Below are 17,660 nucleotides of genomic sequence, written 5' to 3'. Positions count from 1 at the left end.
TATGCCCACACAAATGACTAAATAGGAAGGTGAAACATAATTATGTTCATTTACAGTCTGATTTCTGACATCAAGCACTGAGTGTGCTCATTCACTCTTTTATGGGCAAACACCAATTTTTAATTAATTCACTCAATTTGAAGAAACCAAGTCAAACTGTTGAACACATTCATAGCAATTATATTTTAAAACAACAGAAAGATAGTGACTATGCATCTTGTTTAAGTAAAATAGGAATCTCATTAACTTGAAAAAGATATTGCTCATCTTCAGAGAGAGGCAGATACAACAGTTACTTAAAAAAGGAAAAACTGAAGATAGAAAATAGTACAGTACACATAAATAGAGATAGTGTCAATTAGGTGGGATTATTAATAGACTGGCAACTGAGTCTGTGGAGAAAGACATTATTGAACAATTGTGTTTGTTTGTTTCAGTATAAAAGTCAGATGTAATTACTTTTCAAATGCATTCATTTGACACTCCACTATTTCTGTAAGTACATTTGTGTATGCATGCTCCTCAATATTATGATATTTTGAAGAATTTTGTCTTCTCTCCTGTTAAGTACCACCTATCCAGAATGTCAAGCATTATTCTTCAGAAGGCTGCATGGAAGTTGAGCATGCAAAAATGGGCAAACACACTGCTCAAACTGCAGGACTCGGTATGTTTACAAAAGAAAGCTTTTATACACACTCAGCTAAATCTGAGTGGGCAGCCTTGGGAACCTGACCAACATGTTTCTAGGCTTTTAAATGCATTTGTAGCATGGGCAATGATGATACACTCATTTAATAGGTTAATGTATTTAAATAATTGGCAAGTTCAATTATAAACATTTTTTTTTTCATTCGCTCTAAGCACTACAAATATATCTAAAATAACTTTCTATAGATTTTGCTGTGGGGCCAAATGCATGCAACCACTGCCTCATGAGCTAATTTACTTCTTATCCAAAACTTAATCATAAATACTTAGTATTGTATAATTTCAGTGAAAATTTGCACACAATAGAGCTTCAAATACAGTTGCAGACTCTTCATCATTCAATGTGCATCCATGATGCCTTTAATCAGAATAAGGTACTTGTAAAATGTGGACAATACTTACACCAATAAGTGTTCAGCTTGTACAAAGCAAATCTTAGAGTAAGGGGCATAAAATTATTTGACTATAGCTTTTTAATTAAAAAAACAAATTTGTCAAGGCTGAAGCTTTACAATGTTTCTGTATTTTCCCAATGACTACACTTTTTTTTCCTACAGTAAATTATAACCTCACGTGAATCTCCTTTTGTTTGGTTTACCTGTTGAAAACATTCATAAAAATACAATAAAAAGAGGCAATGCAATTCATTTACAGATCAGGGACCTGTGATCCATACTGCTTGAGCTGTGAGTAATAACAATTTCTAAGTGAGGCCAGTAGTGTAGATGGTGCACACCATTTTCTCTTCTTTCTAACACCACAAGGTACAGTGGCATCATAGCTGAGAGAATTGTGGAGAACACACTGGCTTTGACTGGATGTCCCAGAGGAGGGTGGTGAATGGGATTACATCCATTTCACAAGTGGTGGGCTTGGCAGTGCTGGGTTAATGGCTGGAATTGATGATCTTAAAGGTCTTTTCCACCCCAAACAATTCCACAGTTCTATGGTTTCTGTCTTGATCACCAGGATCCCTATTCTAATCATATTAGCTTTCACTTTTAAAAGGCAAAATGTTGTATGATCTGTGAGGCCTAAGCAAATTGCACTCAGAAGAGAATGTCAGACATCCTTTCATGTTTGAACTAACATCATCGACTGCTGCACATTTACATACAAATAAAATGTTAAATTAATGTAGTTTATTTACACAGGTTGATGCAAGTATGTACGCAAACCAATGGGCACACTGTAGCTTTACATAAACAAAACACTCCTCTAAAGGGAACTATGAATAAAAGCTTTATTTAGCACAGCAGTAATTTATCCTCTAAACAACTTCACACAGTTAGAGGGAATAAAGTGAAAAACAAAGGAATATAAATGATTAAAAGCTATTTGCTGTGATACTTCACTAGAAATGAAGATTATAGAGGGCAAGAAATTTCCAGTCAGGACAAAAGGCTTTTTAAATCTTTTAAATCTTTAGTTGTGCCTGTGACTACAGGTTGAAATGATTGATTTTCCTCTATGACAGTGTCTTAAATTGTGTGTCACATAGTCAAAATTTAAAGCTTGATAGGTCCACAGAACAGTTTTAAAATCATTCAAAGAAGCTCAAAATTTAATTAGGAAAAACATTAGACCAATTAAGACAAAATGGTAGCATAAAATATTAAGGTAAAACATGTATTAGTGTGACATTTGCATTTTTATGAAGTATGAATCACAAAGAAATAAAAACTGCTGCTAAATTTCAGTTAAGTCCCTTTTAAAAATCTTGTTTCCATGGCAATGCTGAGGATGTAAGATATGGATTTTTTATTTAAAAAAAAAAAAGAAACTCACAACAGTTTAAATGAGAAATAGCAACATCATGGCCTCCTTTCAATTTCCTAATATGCCCAAGAGGCACAGAAAATAAGTCACAAAGACATCAATGCCAGGAATAATGCAGGAGGACGGACCCCTACTTATTCCACTGCCTTGCAGTATGCTGCTAAATAAACACATTCACCAGTGTAATTCTGCTGCAAACACACTAATTGTTAGCAGGCAACAGTATTTTTTGCAATCTGAAGGCCTGGTAGAGCCCATTCAATCAGGAAAGCTTAATAACAGCACTCATTACCAAGATGAGCTGAAATTCCACTACAAAGGCTACCTATGACAAAAGTAACCAAGTGATTATTCTTTTACATTCCAGATCTAAGAAAAGTTGTTCAAGTCTCTAATGAGTAATCAGGGATTGAGGTTTCTAGGCTACAAAAATCCTGTTATGGCAAAAAAGGCAGAAACCTAACACCCAAATCAATACTGTATTACTCTCTCCACAGGCAAGAGCTGCTGGGTCAGGAAAATCATGAAAAATTCATAGTGAAGGTGGTCAAGTCATCCATAAGATAGAGAAAATAATGCCATATCTAAAGATCCCTTGAGCAATCGAAGACATTTTATAGATTTCACCGTGGATAAGTGCTGGTTTGTCTCATCTATGTACCTTAATACTGTTCCTCTCTTATTTCTAACAGTAAATGAGGATGGTCTGGTCTATATTTACTGCCTTTCCTATTTACTTTATTAATTTCTCTCTCTTTGTGCTCCACTGTTGTTGCAACAGCTATCCTCAAGGGAATTCTGAGTCACTCCTGCTAGAAGAAAAAGCAGGTAACATCTTGGAGGAGTCCTCTATCTAAATTCCTCAGCAGGGATGAGCTTAATTCAGACTAAGAGAAAAAGTTCTGCTCCTTTTTTGTGACATCACTTCTGCCAAAGGGCAGCAAGAAACAGCTTTCATTTTTATCAAGTCAAAACTCTCAAGCATAAAAAAGAAAAATACAATTTTATTTCATATCAGGGTAATAGAAGGAAAGGAATTGTTTCAAGACACATATGGAAAAGATTTGAGCATGATTAATAACTGGGTTTGCACATCTTCATTCCTCCTGCAGCATCAAATTTGTGCCTAACAAAACAACAGTAAAAAAAGTAAAATGGCAAAGCAGGTCCCCCTGTACAATATATAATAAAGTAAGTAATAAAAAGGAAGCCTAACAATAGCAAGAAGTGATAGAAATCTAACTGCCAGAGAGAAGACACAGCACTTTCTAAAGGTTCATAAACATTTCTGAAAACTGGGGAAAGGCACATTCTTCCACAATGCACAGAAATCCAAAGCTTTCCAGTAGGATGAGCTGCACAGTTATCCCACACCTGTAAAAGATTTAAACATTCTATGATTCAAGACACAAGACACTTTGTGGAAAATGGATATAGTCATGATTAAATCTGTTATGCCAAAATAAGATAAACAATGTAAGAAAGACTGTGCATCTCTCTGCCACTGAGGAAAAAGAATTAAATTAAGGATGAAAACTACTAGTCCATTTTGTCAATTGTCTGCAGGATGCAGCACTGTCTCCTGTTCTGTAACAGCAATCCCTATCTAGTGAGCCATTTAAGAAACTGTTAAAGTTTTTTATTGTGTTTAAAAAATATTATTCACCTGTGAATGTAATTGTCCAAGTGTACTGCCTCTCCAGATACACATTAGACTCAATCATGTGCAAGTTCTTGGAATAATCTAGAATACAATGAATAGAGGGCAAGACATGCTCTCTCTTAAACTTGAATGTGCTGGACATTCACCTAGAACATTAATAAACATCTCTGGCCTTGTTATATAATGCCAGGCAAAGACCCAGAGAACAATTCCATACATCAAATGTATTTAATGTTTTTAGTTTGGATTCCTTTCCTTTAGGAAAATTAGGAAAGAATATAGGAAGCAAAAGCAGGAAAAAATTAATTGGACAGTAGTGGGAGACTTAGCTCTGAAGGCTTATGCAATTTTACTTGAAAGCACATGAGAGAATTTATAGAGATTGGTGCCAAGGAATATAAAGGCCAATTTTCCAAGGTGCTAATAGTACTGAAATGTCACTAAAGTCAATGGAAATCTTGGTTATTTTGCACTTCTTAGAAAATGTTTGAAAATAGGGAGTCCATAACAGGGGCCTTGTGAAATCACTTGTGGCACCTGTATTCCCCTAGCAGAGCAAATATCAGCACAGAAAGCAGAGGTTATTTTGAAGTAGAGGGGTGCAATCAGCTGCAAGGAAAGAAAGGACTCATTATTGGCATCATGTAGGATGATCAGGCAGAATGTATTCACACCATGGGGCAGTACCACAGAAGATGACACAAGATGTGCCACCAACACATTGCTGTATGAAAAAGTGTTCAAACAAATTCACCAACGATTGCTCTTGAATGGTAGATCAGAATATTTAAGGTTGGGTTTTTTTAAAATACATTGACCAATGCCCAAATCTATTAAAGTTTTACCAAAAAATGTTTCCCAAAGAAAGCAGGTTTTCTAGAGAATGACACAAAGCATCCTGAATGACAACATTTCTGGGGCTGCCAGTACTTCACTATACACAGATTAATATTTTCACCTAGATGAACATAGGAAAATGTTACCTTGGTGAGATGAGAGTAATGGAAATCTGGTGCTTCATTGAGAGCCACGTGTGGGGCTAAACACTGATTTTTGTCAGAGCTCTCCATTGCCACCAGCTGAACACTGCTGATTCCAGAGTAACCCAGCCTGTGGCCAGGCTGTGCCTCAAATGCCTTATCCCCCAGTTTCCATTTACATGGCTTAGGTTTCAAGTTCTCTGGGTTAAAAAACTTGCAAGAGTAGCACAAAAGATGCCACTTGTCTTATTTTAGCTTATGGGTATTTATTATGTATTAGCACTAACACGGTTATTTGCATGGCAGACAGAATTTTTCTTTTTTTCATTTCTCCCCACAGAAGTTCTCTAAAATATTCTGTTCTAAGACATTCTTATAATAGTATGTAGATACAAAAAATATAAGTTTCATTAGAAAAGAATGAATGATTGGGAAAAGGAATACACTATTTAAATAAACAAAATCAGTGTTTCTTGCATAAAGATAAGGATACTCCCTAGGAGAATGTTGAAAACTTTGCATTTGTTCTTGTTAATTATACACTTTATCTTCAAAACCAGGAAAAAAATTCAAAATATTTTTCATTAATTTTTCACATATATATAGCACATCTATTAATAAAATAATCTTTGGGTGTAGCAGAATACATTTTACAGCCTGATAAGCATTGCATTACACACAAAGTAAAATGGCTGTATCATTTACTGTGCTCCTCTCAGTTAATATCTGTAACAGCCTGCATCTTCTCACAATATTCTAACTTTACATTACTACAAAACACAATTTCATAAATTGTAAAGGTCTGTACAAACAAGGAATGTATTTTAATACAGAAAACTTGACACTATCACTGCACTTTTCTTCATAAATATTCTTTTCTTTCTTTGACATTTTTTTGGCTTACACAACAGGGTGCCAAACATTTGTGACAGCTTACAATAGAAAAACAATATTGCTTTTAGTTAACAATGTTAGCTATGAATATATATTGACAGCATTTTCACTGCAGATTTGCTGCCAACATAATACAAAGCAAATAGCATTCAATATGTTGGAACACTCAGGGGAATTAAAGAGTTTCAAAAACAAATTTATGGCATTAGGTGCTGAATGCTAAATCTAATGAAAATGCAAATTCAGAAGTATCTCCTGCACATACTTCATGCAAAGGAACACAGTTTGGCAAAGTGATAAAATTAAGATTGTTTAAGTCAGGAGAAAATTATGTTAAAATGCCTCTGCTTGTTTGGCTTTTTATAAAGCCAGTTTTACCACAAAGATTATTTTTTTTTCCAAAATTCTTTCTGCTTTTCATCCTTGAAGTACATCAGAGAGAGATCATAAAAAAATCTCTGAATTCAAAACGCTCCCAAATGTTTTGAGAGAATACAACTACATCATTTTATAATTTTAAAATTTGTAGGTTCACTACTGATCACATACAAACCCAAGCATCACTGTTCCCTTGAAACAACAGAAGCCAAGTTTTCCATCCAACTCTGTACATTTATTATCTCCACAACAAGCAAAGGAGTGCATAGAAATTATTATTTAAATGTAAATAATAAAATACAGTAATTTACTGCGACATTGTAGTCTCATCTCCTATATATTAACATGTATTTTTAAAATCAAACACTTCTTGTTCTTATAAACCGTACTTTATACCTGACATGACACTAATAGTTTTTAAACCATTTACAAATAAAATTAATGGAGGTTAACAATACCACAATGCCAAGAAAGAAAAAATTGTTCAGATTTTGTAGCTGTAGAAATAATAATTTTTTATTAATTTTTAGGTGAACTTGATGTTTATCATGACTGAAACATAAGCTATTCAACATTTATATCTAACAGTACTTGTAAGACTTATAAATATTATCTAAGTTTTAAAATAACTAGATAGACAAAAAATTATATTGTTATAAAAACAAATTCTTCATGAGTTGCACTCTGGTATTTGTGAAGGTATTTTGTATTCTCTAAATAACAAAGAAAACAAAAACAAAAGAAAAAGGAAAATGTATTTATAGAACAATATTTAGGTTTAAGCACCGAAGTGTAAAATTATTATAATCCATAATTATCAAACTGACTATAAGACACAGAAATGTATGAATTTCAGGTTTATTAGAAAGCTGAATGAAGCACATTTTAGGATGCAGCTTGGCCATCACACACAGTTTTCCATGAGGCTCATACTACTTGCATTATAGAATAGCCTAAACTGCAAAATTATGCAGTGCTTCCCACTCTGGCGAGAGAGCCACAACTCCACATTTAGATCTGCAAAGGAAAATGAGGAAATGCAAAGCTTCCCTTTGGCTAAGCTATGAATTTCAAAACGTGCTTTAGAGCTCACCCAGTGCAATATGGAGCCGTGTTCTCCCAGCACCAAACGAGCTGATTTTTTAGAAGCTGAAAGACTGAAAATGGTGAGGATGGAATAAACACAGTTAATTTGTTAACGTCTACTCTGTCTCTTTTCACTAACTGTCAAGGAAATCATATTTTACATTTTTTTCAGTGTGTGCTTGGAAAGGATTTCCCAGTAACCTACACTCAATCTCACTGAAGGGTGACAACAGAAATCAATATGTGTCTCTGAAGAATAATCTAGCCAAACATTTACATTTAGAAAATTCATTTGTATCTATGCATGAGAAATTCCTGGCAAAAAAAAAAAAAAAAAAATTATCTCCCTGCATACATGCCATCTCTTTTTAAAGGCTGATTTTTATAATGAACATGCTTGAAATCAATAAAATTAATATATATAACTCCATGTAAAATAACACTAGGTTATTTTGACCTATGTAGGTAGCTTTATTAACCTCTGGTTCAAATAAATCCTTCTGCAGCCATAGGGAAGAGACAACCCACAAGGAACAGCTATTGTAGTTTCATCTTGGATATTCCAAAGCCATGGAATTGCCATTCCACATGCCTGCCAGGAAGGATATTCTGTTTAATCTGGCTATTGAGGTGATTCTAAACCTAACACTGGAGGTACTCAGCATCACTGTCAAATTTGCAGGGCCAGGGAATGCCCTGCCATGGACCCCACAAGACTCTGTAGGGCTCTGATTTTGGGATTAGTTTTGCCCACAGAGTTCACAGAAGATCAGAACATGAACACGCAACAAGGTGCAAAGCTGCAATTCTGCTTCCCTGCATCACCCCTGAGTACAACATGGTCCTGCATGAAACCATGCAAAGGGAAAGGAAAACCTGCTGGGAGAATCTGCACATTGGTGTAATATTACTTTTATGAAGGTTTTAATAAACATTTCTGCGAAGCTTCATGAGAATTTTCAGAGGGACAATGACCACAACGCCCTTCAAAAATTACGCTGCACAATTAGAAAATTAAATAAGTGTTCTGTAGAGCACCATCAGTTCAAGACAGGTAAAATTGCCATTCCAATAAAAGTTTGTTACAGTGTTCAAGGTTAAGGCTCTGAATTCATGCATTTTGGTGTTTAGTACATTTATTAAGTGGGCAAAAATTTTGGTAGCACTGCTCTTCTCAAAGTTGAAAATTATAATTAGGAAGTGATTGTCCAATTTGTTGTCTCTTACTTTGGAAAATTATTAGGGGAAAAAAGAGACTGGTAAACAGGAGCCACAACCCTGCTCAGTGACTGGCTTAGAGAAAACAAATATTTTGGGCAGATTATTTGTATTCCTTACGCCAAGCCACTAAAAGCTTCAGAAAGATTATCCTTTCTATTACAATGTAAACGCCATTCAACAACATGCACTAGATTTAGCAGAAAATACACGCAGTTGTTTTAAATCTATGCTGAATGTGTTCCACTGTATATACATCCTCTAGTAAAAGGAGTAATAAAAAACTCATTTCTACTTGAAAAAACCTGCCGAGTTTTAGTTCCTACATAACATAATGCATATTTAGACTATCATGTTATTCTGTAAAAGATGTCCAAACAAGATGATTTGATGTTGGAATAGTCATCTCAGAACAACCAGAGCAATGTAAGGTAAAATAATTGTCAAGTCAATCTCTAGCTTACACTTTATTGCAGAAATAAATTGAACTCTGCTCTAGCTTTTTGACACGTAATTCTGATACTAATGGGTTCAAATCCATTTCTCTTTGCTCTCCTTCCTAACAGGAAGCCTTATGTAATACTGTGTCAGAAATCTACCAGTTACTGGCTAATGTTTCCCTTAAATAAAAAGTCTCTGCCTGTAATAGTATTAACAGCTGCCATCAGTTTACAGTAATGAGCCTCAGTTCATCATGGTAGTGCTACTATGAAAATTAGAAGCTTCCATGGAGCTTCTCAAATCACAAAAAAAATTACCAGAGCCATCCTGAGCGGTGGTGTAACAGCAGATGTTGCCTATCCAGGGTGCACAGGTCAGATCCTAAACTGGGGGAACTGTGCTCAATCATCAGAACCACTCAGCTGATCATTCTGCATTCTGTATATAAAATACAACAGCTCTATGTTGAGTCACTTTATAAATCCAGTGTTAATTTTCCTTAATTTCTCAAAGCAAAAAAAAATGCACAGTAGTTTTACAGAGTATTTCACAGCTTCTTAGATAGATTAAAATATATTTTGCTAGAAGAAACTTAATAATTTTACTACATATAATGTAATATCTCAGGTAACCTATACAGTTTTCCAGTTTCAATTAACAGTGAAAAGAAACAAAGAAACAAATGAAAAGAAACGTAGCTACAAATCATGGAATTTTAATTTTAAATTGAAAGTGGATATCTTAATGTGGGATAGCTCCAGAGTTTTATAAACTAAGCACATACTTGTGAGCAGTATAGCAAAGGAACAAAATATTTAATTGAGATCAGGATGGAATTCTTCTGTGGCATTTAACTCTGTAGGAACTTCCCTCCCTCCAAAATCAATGGAAGGCATAGATTATTCTGAATTTTTAAAAAATTAAAAATTATTCTGAATTTAAAAGATAAAAAAATCTAAAATCAGGAAAGTTCAAAACATTTCATCTTCACTTCTTCAATGCATGCTTCTATATTCTGATAGAAAGACTCTTCAGTAATAAAAGGAAAATGAAACCAAATTTGCATGGAAGACAATTCACTCTGGAACTAAAAAAGGGAGTATTTAATCAGAAATCAAAAAGGTTTTAAATTGAAAGAAAAGTAAGCATGTCACATCACTGACATCAAGATCATCACAGCGCTGATTTTGTTGATGACATCTATAATGTGTTTTTGACATTTTGAGTGACAGATGCCACCAATAAGGAAATCAAACACACCTGGCCATCAGTTTCCTGGAGGCAAAAGGCAGAGCTAAATCTGAAGAGTACAGTATGTGTGCAATAATTACTGAACACTGGAATCTGAAATGTTCTTACGGACACCTGGAACAGAGAAAGTTTGTGAATTTAACACTGCCTTGCCCAGAGTGAGTATTTCACCAGGACAGAGGCTGTTCTGGTAATGCTGACTGTTCCCCTGTTTACCAACCTACCTGCATTCATTACTTTAAATTATGTTACCTGTCATGACAGCTTTGGATAATTTCATGGATATGCACACTATATTGCACTTACCAAAGTTTCACATGCACTCTCAATCTATTCCAAGCACAACTGAATTATTGATCCAAAATAAAATTATACGTACTTGAAAGGATTCCAACTTGGAAGAATCATCATTTATAAATCTAATTTTATACATGACCAATATAGGCACAGGTTTCCAAAATGGTAACATTCTTTTTCTTCAAAACTGCAGTATGTTCAATAGATTTTTCTTTTTTAAAATGTTGAGACACACATGCAATCTATTTTAAATGTCATCACTTTGTTTCTTATTTAACTATAATTTCATATGGCTTCCTCAGTAAGTAAATGATTACCTCAACTGCTATAGGTATCATCCAACCCTGTGCACTTCTGACTTATGATAAAATTGTACCACTTTCCAACACAGGGATCAGTAAAACTACTTCTAAAAATACAAAGGCTCCTTTGAAATAATCCATTTTAATTTTTAATACAAATTTCTGATAATTCAAGCCCTTGCCTAACAAAAAGTAACAGACTCATATTACCAGGTGCTATGATACCACAAGGTCTTATTTGCATCATGATTCTGCCTCCATCCTTCTTTATCCTTTTATTTTTTCAAGTTGAAGGGCATGTGCTACTCAAATAAATAATCTGCTTACCCTGTAGTAAAGCTGTTACTAAAAAGTTATTGTCCAAATGCACTCATCTCAGCCTCTCATGTTTTCTAGGGAGACAGGTGTAGATTTATGCACATGTTTATAAATAAAATATACATATCCACACAAACACAGCTTTAAGGAACTTGGCCAGTGCAGGACATGCAATGAAACATTGTCATACGCAGGGATGCCATAGGATTAAACAAAAACCAACTTAAAGTCCAGACTTTTGCTGCTTCTAAATTATAAAAGGAATCCCAAAGGATACAAACACAGAACTGATTTTGCTCAACTGTTGTCATATTTGCTAGTGAACACCAAAGAATTTTCACTGAAATCATTCTCTAATTGAGATTAACTTTTTTTACTTGATTTTTCCTGATGAAAATGTTTCAAGACATCTTTGGCTCCTTTTTAATCTTACAAAACTGATTATAACTTCAACCTTTATGCAGTATTTGCTTTTCTCCAAGGGAAAATAAATCATGATATGATATGACATGATAATGATGAATGATAATGACTGGCAAACCCAGCAGCCTTAGATGCACGCCAACGTTTAAATTTTAACCAAGTTCAGCCACAATAACTGAAATACACTATTTGATAGCTAAGAAAAAAGGAAAAATTCACTCACATATGAAACAAATAAAAATTTGATACTGCTGTAACTAAATCAATACTAACACTACAGTAAGCAGGAAATGAAAAGTTATAGCAGTGGTGCTACTCACAGTTACACCTTGAAGTCAAAATGGGAACGTGAGCTGGTAGTGTCAGCTGTGTTACTGATATCCATTTAACCTCTTAAATATAGATGGTTTACAAGAAAAGTATGAGAACTAAGGAAACAAAATAAATTCATATGACAAAAAACAAAACTGGGGTGTGAAAAACATCAGGTTTTGCCTACCTGTGTAAACAGTGAGTAAAATACCAAAATACAGGAAGACTTGGACATCTCTTTCCAGAGTGCTAAAAATTCACATAAGAGTACATAAAGATGGGGAGCAGCTGAAGGCTTGCTAAACAGGGAAAATTCAAATATTCCAGTGATTTTCCTTGCAAATTATTATTAACAGCTATTTGGAGAGATTACAGGAGCTGACCAGAAGAGGATTAATAAATTATAATGCAAATTATTAATAAATGAGTGATGTATACCTAATTTATTAATAAGGCATAAGCATGAAACACACTAAAGAAATTATGCATTTAAGGTTGGTTAGGAATTGTTGCAAAAAAATGCTTTATTCATTCACTTCATATGTATTCACTTGAAAATTCCAAATCTGCAGTCTTTCATAAAAGCCTGCCCTTTTACATATGCATTTTCCAAAGCTAGGTAAATGCAATATAGCCTTTAATACACAGTAAAGAAAATATCTGTCTTCTCAAATGAGAAGGTGGAAAGAGTATAACATGTTATAAAGCATCTTGATACCAGTAACTTAAATCCCCAAATGACAGTAGAGCAAAGCATGTCTGCTTAAGAAGAAGAAAGTAAAAAGGTAGCCTGTTTCCAACTTTAGCCTGCTTTTGATGTCATATTCACTCCATCTTACTTTGGATGCAGCTTCTGCAGGAATTAACTGCACAGAATGAGTTCTTAGGTCAGAAAAAAAGGTTGAGTACCTCAAATTATGCCTGTTTTTCTTTTTTTCCTCCCTGCTCCTCCAAAATGTGTCAGTTGGTATAAAGAGAGACATTGTCTCTCCCTATACACGTATCACTCATATCTTTAAACAATCACAGCTGTAGCATCATAAAGAAGCAGTTGTCTGCCAAGGATCATTGAGTTGTTTTAGGACAGTAAAAAAAGGCCTGAACATATTATAAAATCCACTGTCAATAACAAACATTTCCTGAATATTTAATCAATTAAAGACAACAGAGATCTTACAGCCTTTTATATTTTACAAAACAGTGTAGGACAAAAAAATATAAAATTCTACAATGACATTTCCATGCATTCGTAATAATGTCCAGCTATGATAATCTCTGTCTTACCTCAGCATCCTGTTTAAAATTCTGAAGAGCAGGCTATCCTTTTTCCTGGTCCATACTCACACATAAAAAACCTCAAAAAATTCATGAGTCAAAATTCAAGTTTCAGTCCAACAGCAACTGAAGTAACAGAGAAAATGCCTTTGAAGTAAATAACATTTGGTTCTTTGATTTTAACCTCAATCTGGATTGATTTATTAACTGTAAGTAATGATCAAGTCCTAGCTGCCAAATATCCATTCTTCTCCTCTATCCTTCTTGGTATATTTTGTCAGTACCTTTGTGATGAAGAACTCCAAATGTGTTTATCAACACTTACAGAACAAAATTTGGCACTATTAGGAAACCCCTTCTGTTGGAAATTCTTTTTTTAATCTCAGTGAAAATACCATTTCTCAACATGATTCATCCGACAGCAGAGCTCCTCAGGGTACACACACACACAGAATTTGTCATGAGGCCTAGATGTGCATTAGTTAGTGGTATAATATGGCTGCTGTGTGTTAAATCAAAAATCGTCAAATATTTTTAATCCTTTCATTGCTTTCTTGTATTTAACTCTTATCTCTTCTCAAATTGCTCAAAAGAAAATTTTCTAGGACAAAGATCATCTTTTTCCAGTGTAGTTACAGTGTCTGGAACAGTGAGAGTCAAGCACTTGAGAAGAATTTCTGGCTATGGCCCTCAAAAACAATAATCATTCTTTTCACCTGTAAAATCCTCCAATATCAGTATACCAGAATATTTTTTATAATTTATCACACGTACACACATCTCTTTTATTTCTCAAAAAGCTCAAATGAATCACTGTTGCTAGTAATAGCATTAAAGCCATTCTAGCTCAGAGGTAATCTTGCACCTGAAGCACTGTGTATTTAAAATACTTGAAAGGCAATTGGGAGATGAAATTTGTTCATCCAATTTCCGACTGCGCAGAGAAGAAATTTAGCAAAATTTGATGGTGTTTGAAGGGCCATGGCTGAAGTGAATAGGAAGCAGCCCCTGCCCAGTAAAGAGCATTATCAGGAATGGAGAGCAGCCTGTGACACGTATATAATTAGAGAAATTGGAGGCTTTGTCCGTGAGACCATGTGTTCCACAGCAAATCCTATTTCCTTCACTCTCCCTTTCATGTATATGTGTAAATCATAGAAGTCTATGTATTTTCTTTATATATAGTATATCAGTTTCTTTATTTCTTTTCCAATATTGGCATTAATTGAATTCACCAAACAAGAAACAAAAAAGAATCATAGCTCACATCTTTTCAGGCCAACTGAGTACCAAGTCAGAAACTATGTAAGGAGACCAAAATACCAAATTTTACATCTTGCAGGTATCTTACATGATGGCTCATTTCCTCCCATAAATATACGTCATTAGTTTTTTTTTTTAATTCTTTTTTCCTTGTTAAAAAAGTACAAATAAAACTGAGAACAAAAAATGTCTGATGTAGAAGCCCAGATCATAAGGAGGAAGAAATTAATTTACCAACTTCCAAATTAAAAAAAAGTCTGTTGGTTGTACTTCAACATCAGGAAGTGAACGTCAAATAAATGAAGTTTATAATAAAATTCTAAAAATAATTCTGGAAATATTAGGGCTGTCACTGGCATGGCACAGAGCTTAGCTCTATTACCTATGAAGCACAACAGTAACCTCAGACACACGTAACAGGAGCAAGGAAGCAATCACTCTAAAAAAGACTTCTGTATGATAGGGAAAAACAAATTAGGCCTGAGTTTCCATAGTGATACAGCAACAAAAGGCTGCTGAAATTTCCAGCTGTCTACAGTGAGGCAGTAACAGAGCAAAGGGACTCGAGCCCCTTCTCTGTAAATTGGGATTAGCATACTCAGAATTATCCATTAAATTTTAGTTCCGCACTATAAAGAAAATATTGAAGGAACTGGAAGAGGAAGAATAATAATAAAAACAAGAAGTTCTGCAAGAAGAAAAATTACTAAATGCTATGGATTTGGATTTCATGGTTGGATTCTCTGGTATCTTAAAAATGCAAATTCCAATGAGTACTTTCTCTTATTCATCTCCTCTGTGGATTCTCTGATGTTTAATAAGAAATGATCTCATACTATAGCCTGTCTGCCAGTGGGAACACTAATGGGTCTCTTGCCCATCTGGCAGCCTGTTTTCCCAAAACTTACAGGAATTCCTGTCCAGTGATGCTGAAACTGGCCAAGAGTTAAGAAGCTATTGAAGGAGAAAAGAGTGGAGAGGGATCAGCAGCCACACAAACACCTAGACTAGCAAGTAGACAGTGTGATCATACAAGCTTTACTTCCTTGGGAAACTGGGCTAATTATCAAAGGACTGAAAGACTCACTTATGATGAAAGTCCAAAGGCCCCAAAGCGGAAAAATACTTAAAAGGTAAAGTGGCCTGTTGGATATAGGGCTGAAAGAACCAAACATGATAGCTAGGTTGACACACAAATGATGAGGAATGTTATAATTCACAGAAATATAAATGTTAGTCAGGGATGATGAGGATTTATTTGTTCCAAGAGGAGTTATTACTAAGCAGAATTGCAACTGGGAATTGTGGGATTAAATAAAGGAAAGCTTTAGGCTAAAAATCAAGGAACACTGTAAGTGAGAGGAGTCTATAAAACAGTTTTGAGACATAGGAAATGGAAGCTTCATGATTTAAGAAAATTAAAACAAGAAGAAAGCAAAGAACCTGTTTCTTATGGAATAATGCATGGATGGTAAGATTACCTGGAATGTCTAACAGGTCTTTCTTTTCATTTATCTGTAGAATAATAATACAAAATTCTGCACTAATAGATAATATAAAAAACAAAAATAGCTACTCTTTGTGAGTCCTTGTCCAAAAGGCTGAAACCAGACCTAATGTATATGTATGTATTGATGTGCCTTCTTCACACATTACTTATATGATATATCAAAAATAAATACAATATTATCCAGGTAATGATTTATAGAGAGCTATTAAAATATCTACTTTTATACTTAATGTGATCAAAGGTCCTCTGTATTTGCATTAGTGCAATGTTTTGAAGCAATACTGAATAGTTTGGGCTTCCTTGTTACTGTTTTCTAGTAAAGCATGAAATAATCAAAATGCAGAAAACAAATTACATTACACAGTATGTTTGATGTAGCAACTTCTAACTTTCATTTAATATAGCTGAGCTGCAATGACTAATGCTGCCCATGGCCTGTAGTTCAAAGACCTAAAAAAGGTTCCAGACTAGATTACGTCCGGGCAGGTCCCATTTTAACGGAAATTGGAGAGATGAGAAAAAGATTATAGGAGCACACATTATAAAAACAGACCTCACAAGTCAAACTTAATAGTGGAACCATTCTCTTTCATGTAGACAGCCATGAAAACAAATATCCTGTAAGCACGAGATATATATTGTATCTTTCTACCCGATCTCTTTGCCTCCTTGAGACAGATTCCCATTCATCTCATGACTATATAATTTGATCATAGTTGAGTAAGGCACAGCAGGGGAAAGGGTCTGTCTGATAAAGTATCAGGCTCCAGGACGATAGATAAACAATTTCATGATTTCCAGTTGTAACAGGAATGATACAGTGCTGGATATTAAGATATTAGTCTCGTAGGAATACAACTATCAAGCCTCTGCATTTTCTCTTACTGAATATGCTTTATTTCCATTAAGTAAAAATGACAGACTGATTCTGATAAACTAAGGCAGGCCACCAGAACAAAATTCAAGGCGCATGTGAAAAGTGAAATGAAATTTTTTTATTATTATTTTTCAATGTGAAAGTTAGTATATAACTTTTATTAGTGATAAAATAGAGCAAGGATGCTTCTTTCTCAAGGGGCATCTTTACTGCAAAAAACATTCTTTAAAAGTAAGTGAAACAGTTGCCTATCAATTTGCTTCACATTTAAACCTCCTCTTTCACAAGGGACATGTTGGCAAGCAACTCCTCTGCTACAAGTCACTGGGGAAATGCCTGTTTGCACAGCTACCCCATTGTTCTACAGGTATTAAATGAAGGCTTGAGTGATAATATTTGAACAGCTATGATGGACTTCTTTTTCCTATATTAACACACATATTTGGTTAGAATGCAAAAGCACAAATATTGGCAGCCACTATTAATACCAGTTTTGTTAGTTGGCAAAAATTATACTGCCTTTGCAATTACCTCCTGTCTTGGATAGCCGAAAAGCATGGTCATACCCACTCCTGCTGATACCTGCTTTTATTTATAAAAAAATCAAAGAACAAAGATACATTTTAAAGAAATTTTTAGTTGCAAACACGGGGTGCCATCTTCTTTATTAAAGTAAACATGT

General features: G+C 34.6%; 1 protein-coding gene across 10 annotated transcripts in view; it reads right to left on the bottom strand.

Moving 5' to 3' along the window:
• BEND5 (BEN domain containing 5) overlaps positions 1-17,660 on the bottom strand; it is an 873,054-nt gene that overhangs the window by 808,706 nt on the left and 46,688 nt on the right. For 7 of the 10 annotated variants that reach the window (XM_074545835.1, XM_074545834.1, XM_074545829.1 and 4 more), the window contains exon 4: positions 17,510-17,563. The exons of 2 other annotated variants lie outside the window; for them this stretch is intronic. In XM_074545835.1, coding sequence (XP_074401936.1) covers positions 17,510-17,563 — 54 coding nt within the window. The remainder of the gene's footprint in view (positions 1-17,509; positions 17,564-17,660) is intronic. One more of the 10 variants, XM_074545830.1, reaches the window with a different exon arrangement.

Source organism: Zonotrichia albicollis, chromosome 8, assembly GCF_047830755.1.
Source record: "Zonotrichia albicollis isolate bZonAlb1 chromosome 8, bZonAlb1.hap1, whole genome shotgun sequence".
Taxonomy (NCBI): Eukaryota; Metazoa; Chordata; class Aves; order Passeriformes; family Passerellidae; genus Zonotrichia; species Zonotrichia albicollis.
Note: the sequence above shows the minus strand (reverse complement) of the source record. Positions and strands in the feature narration are given on the sequence as shown.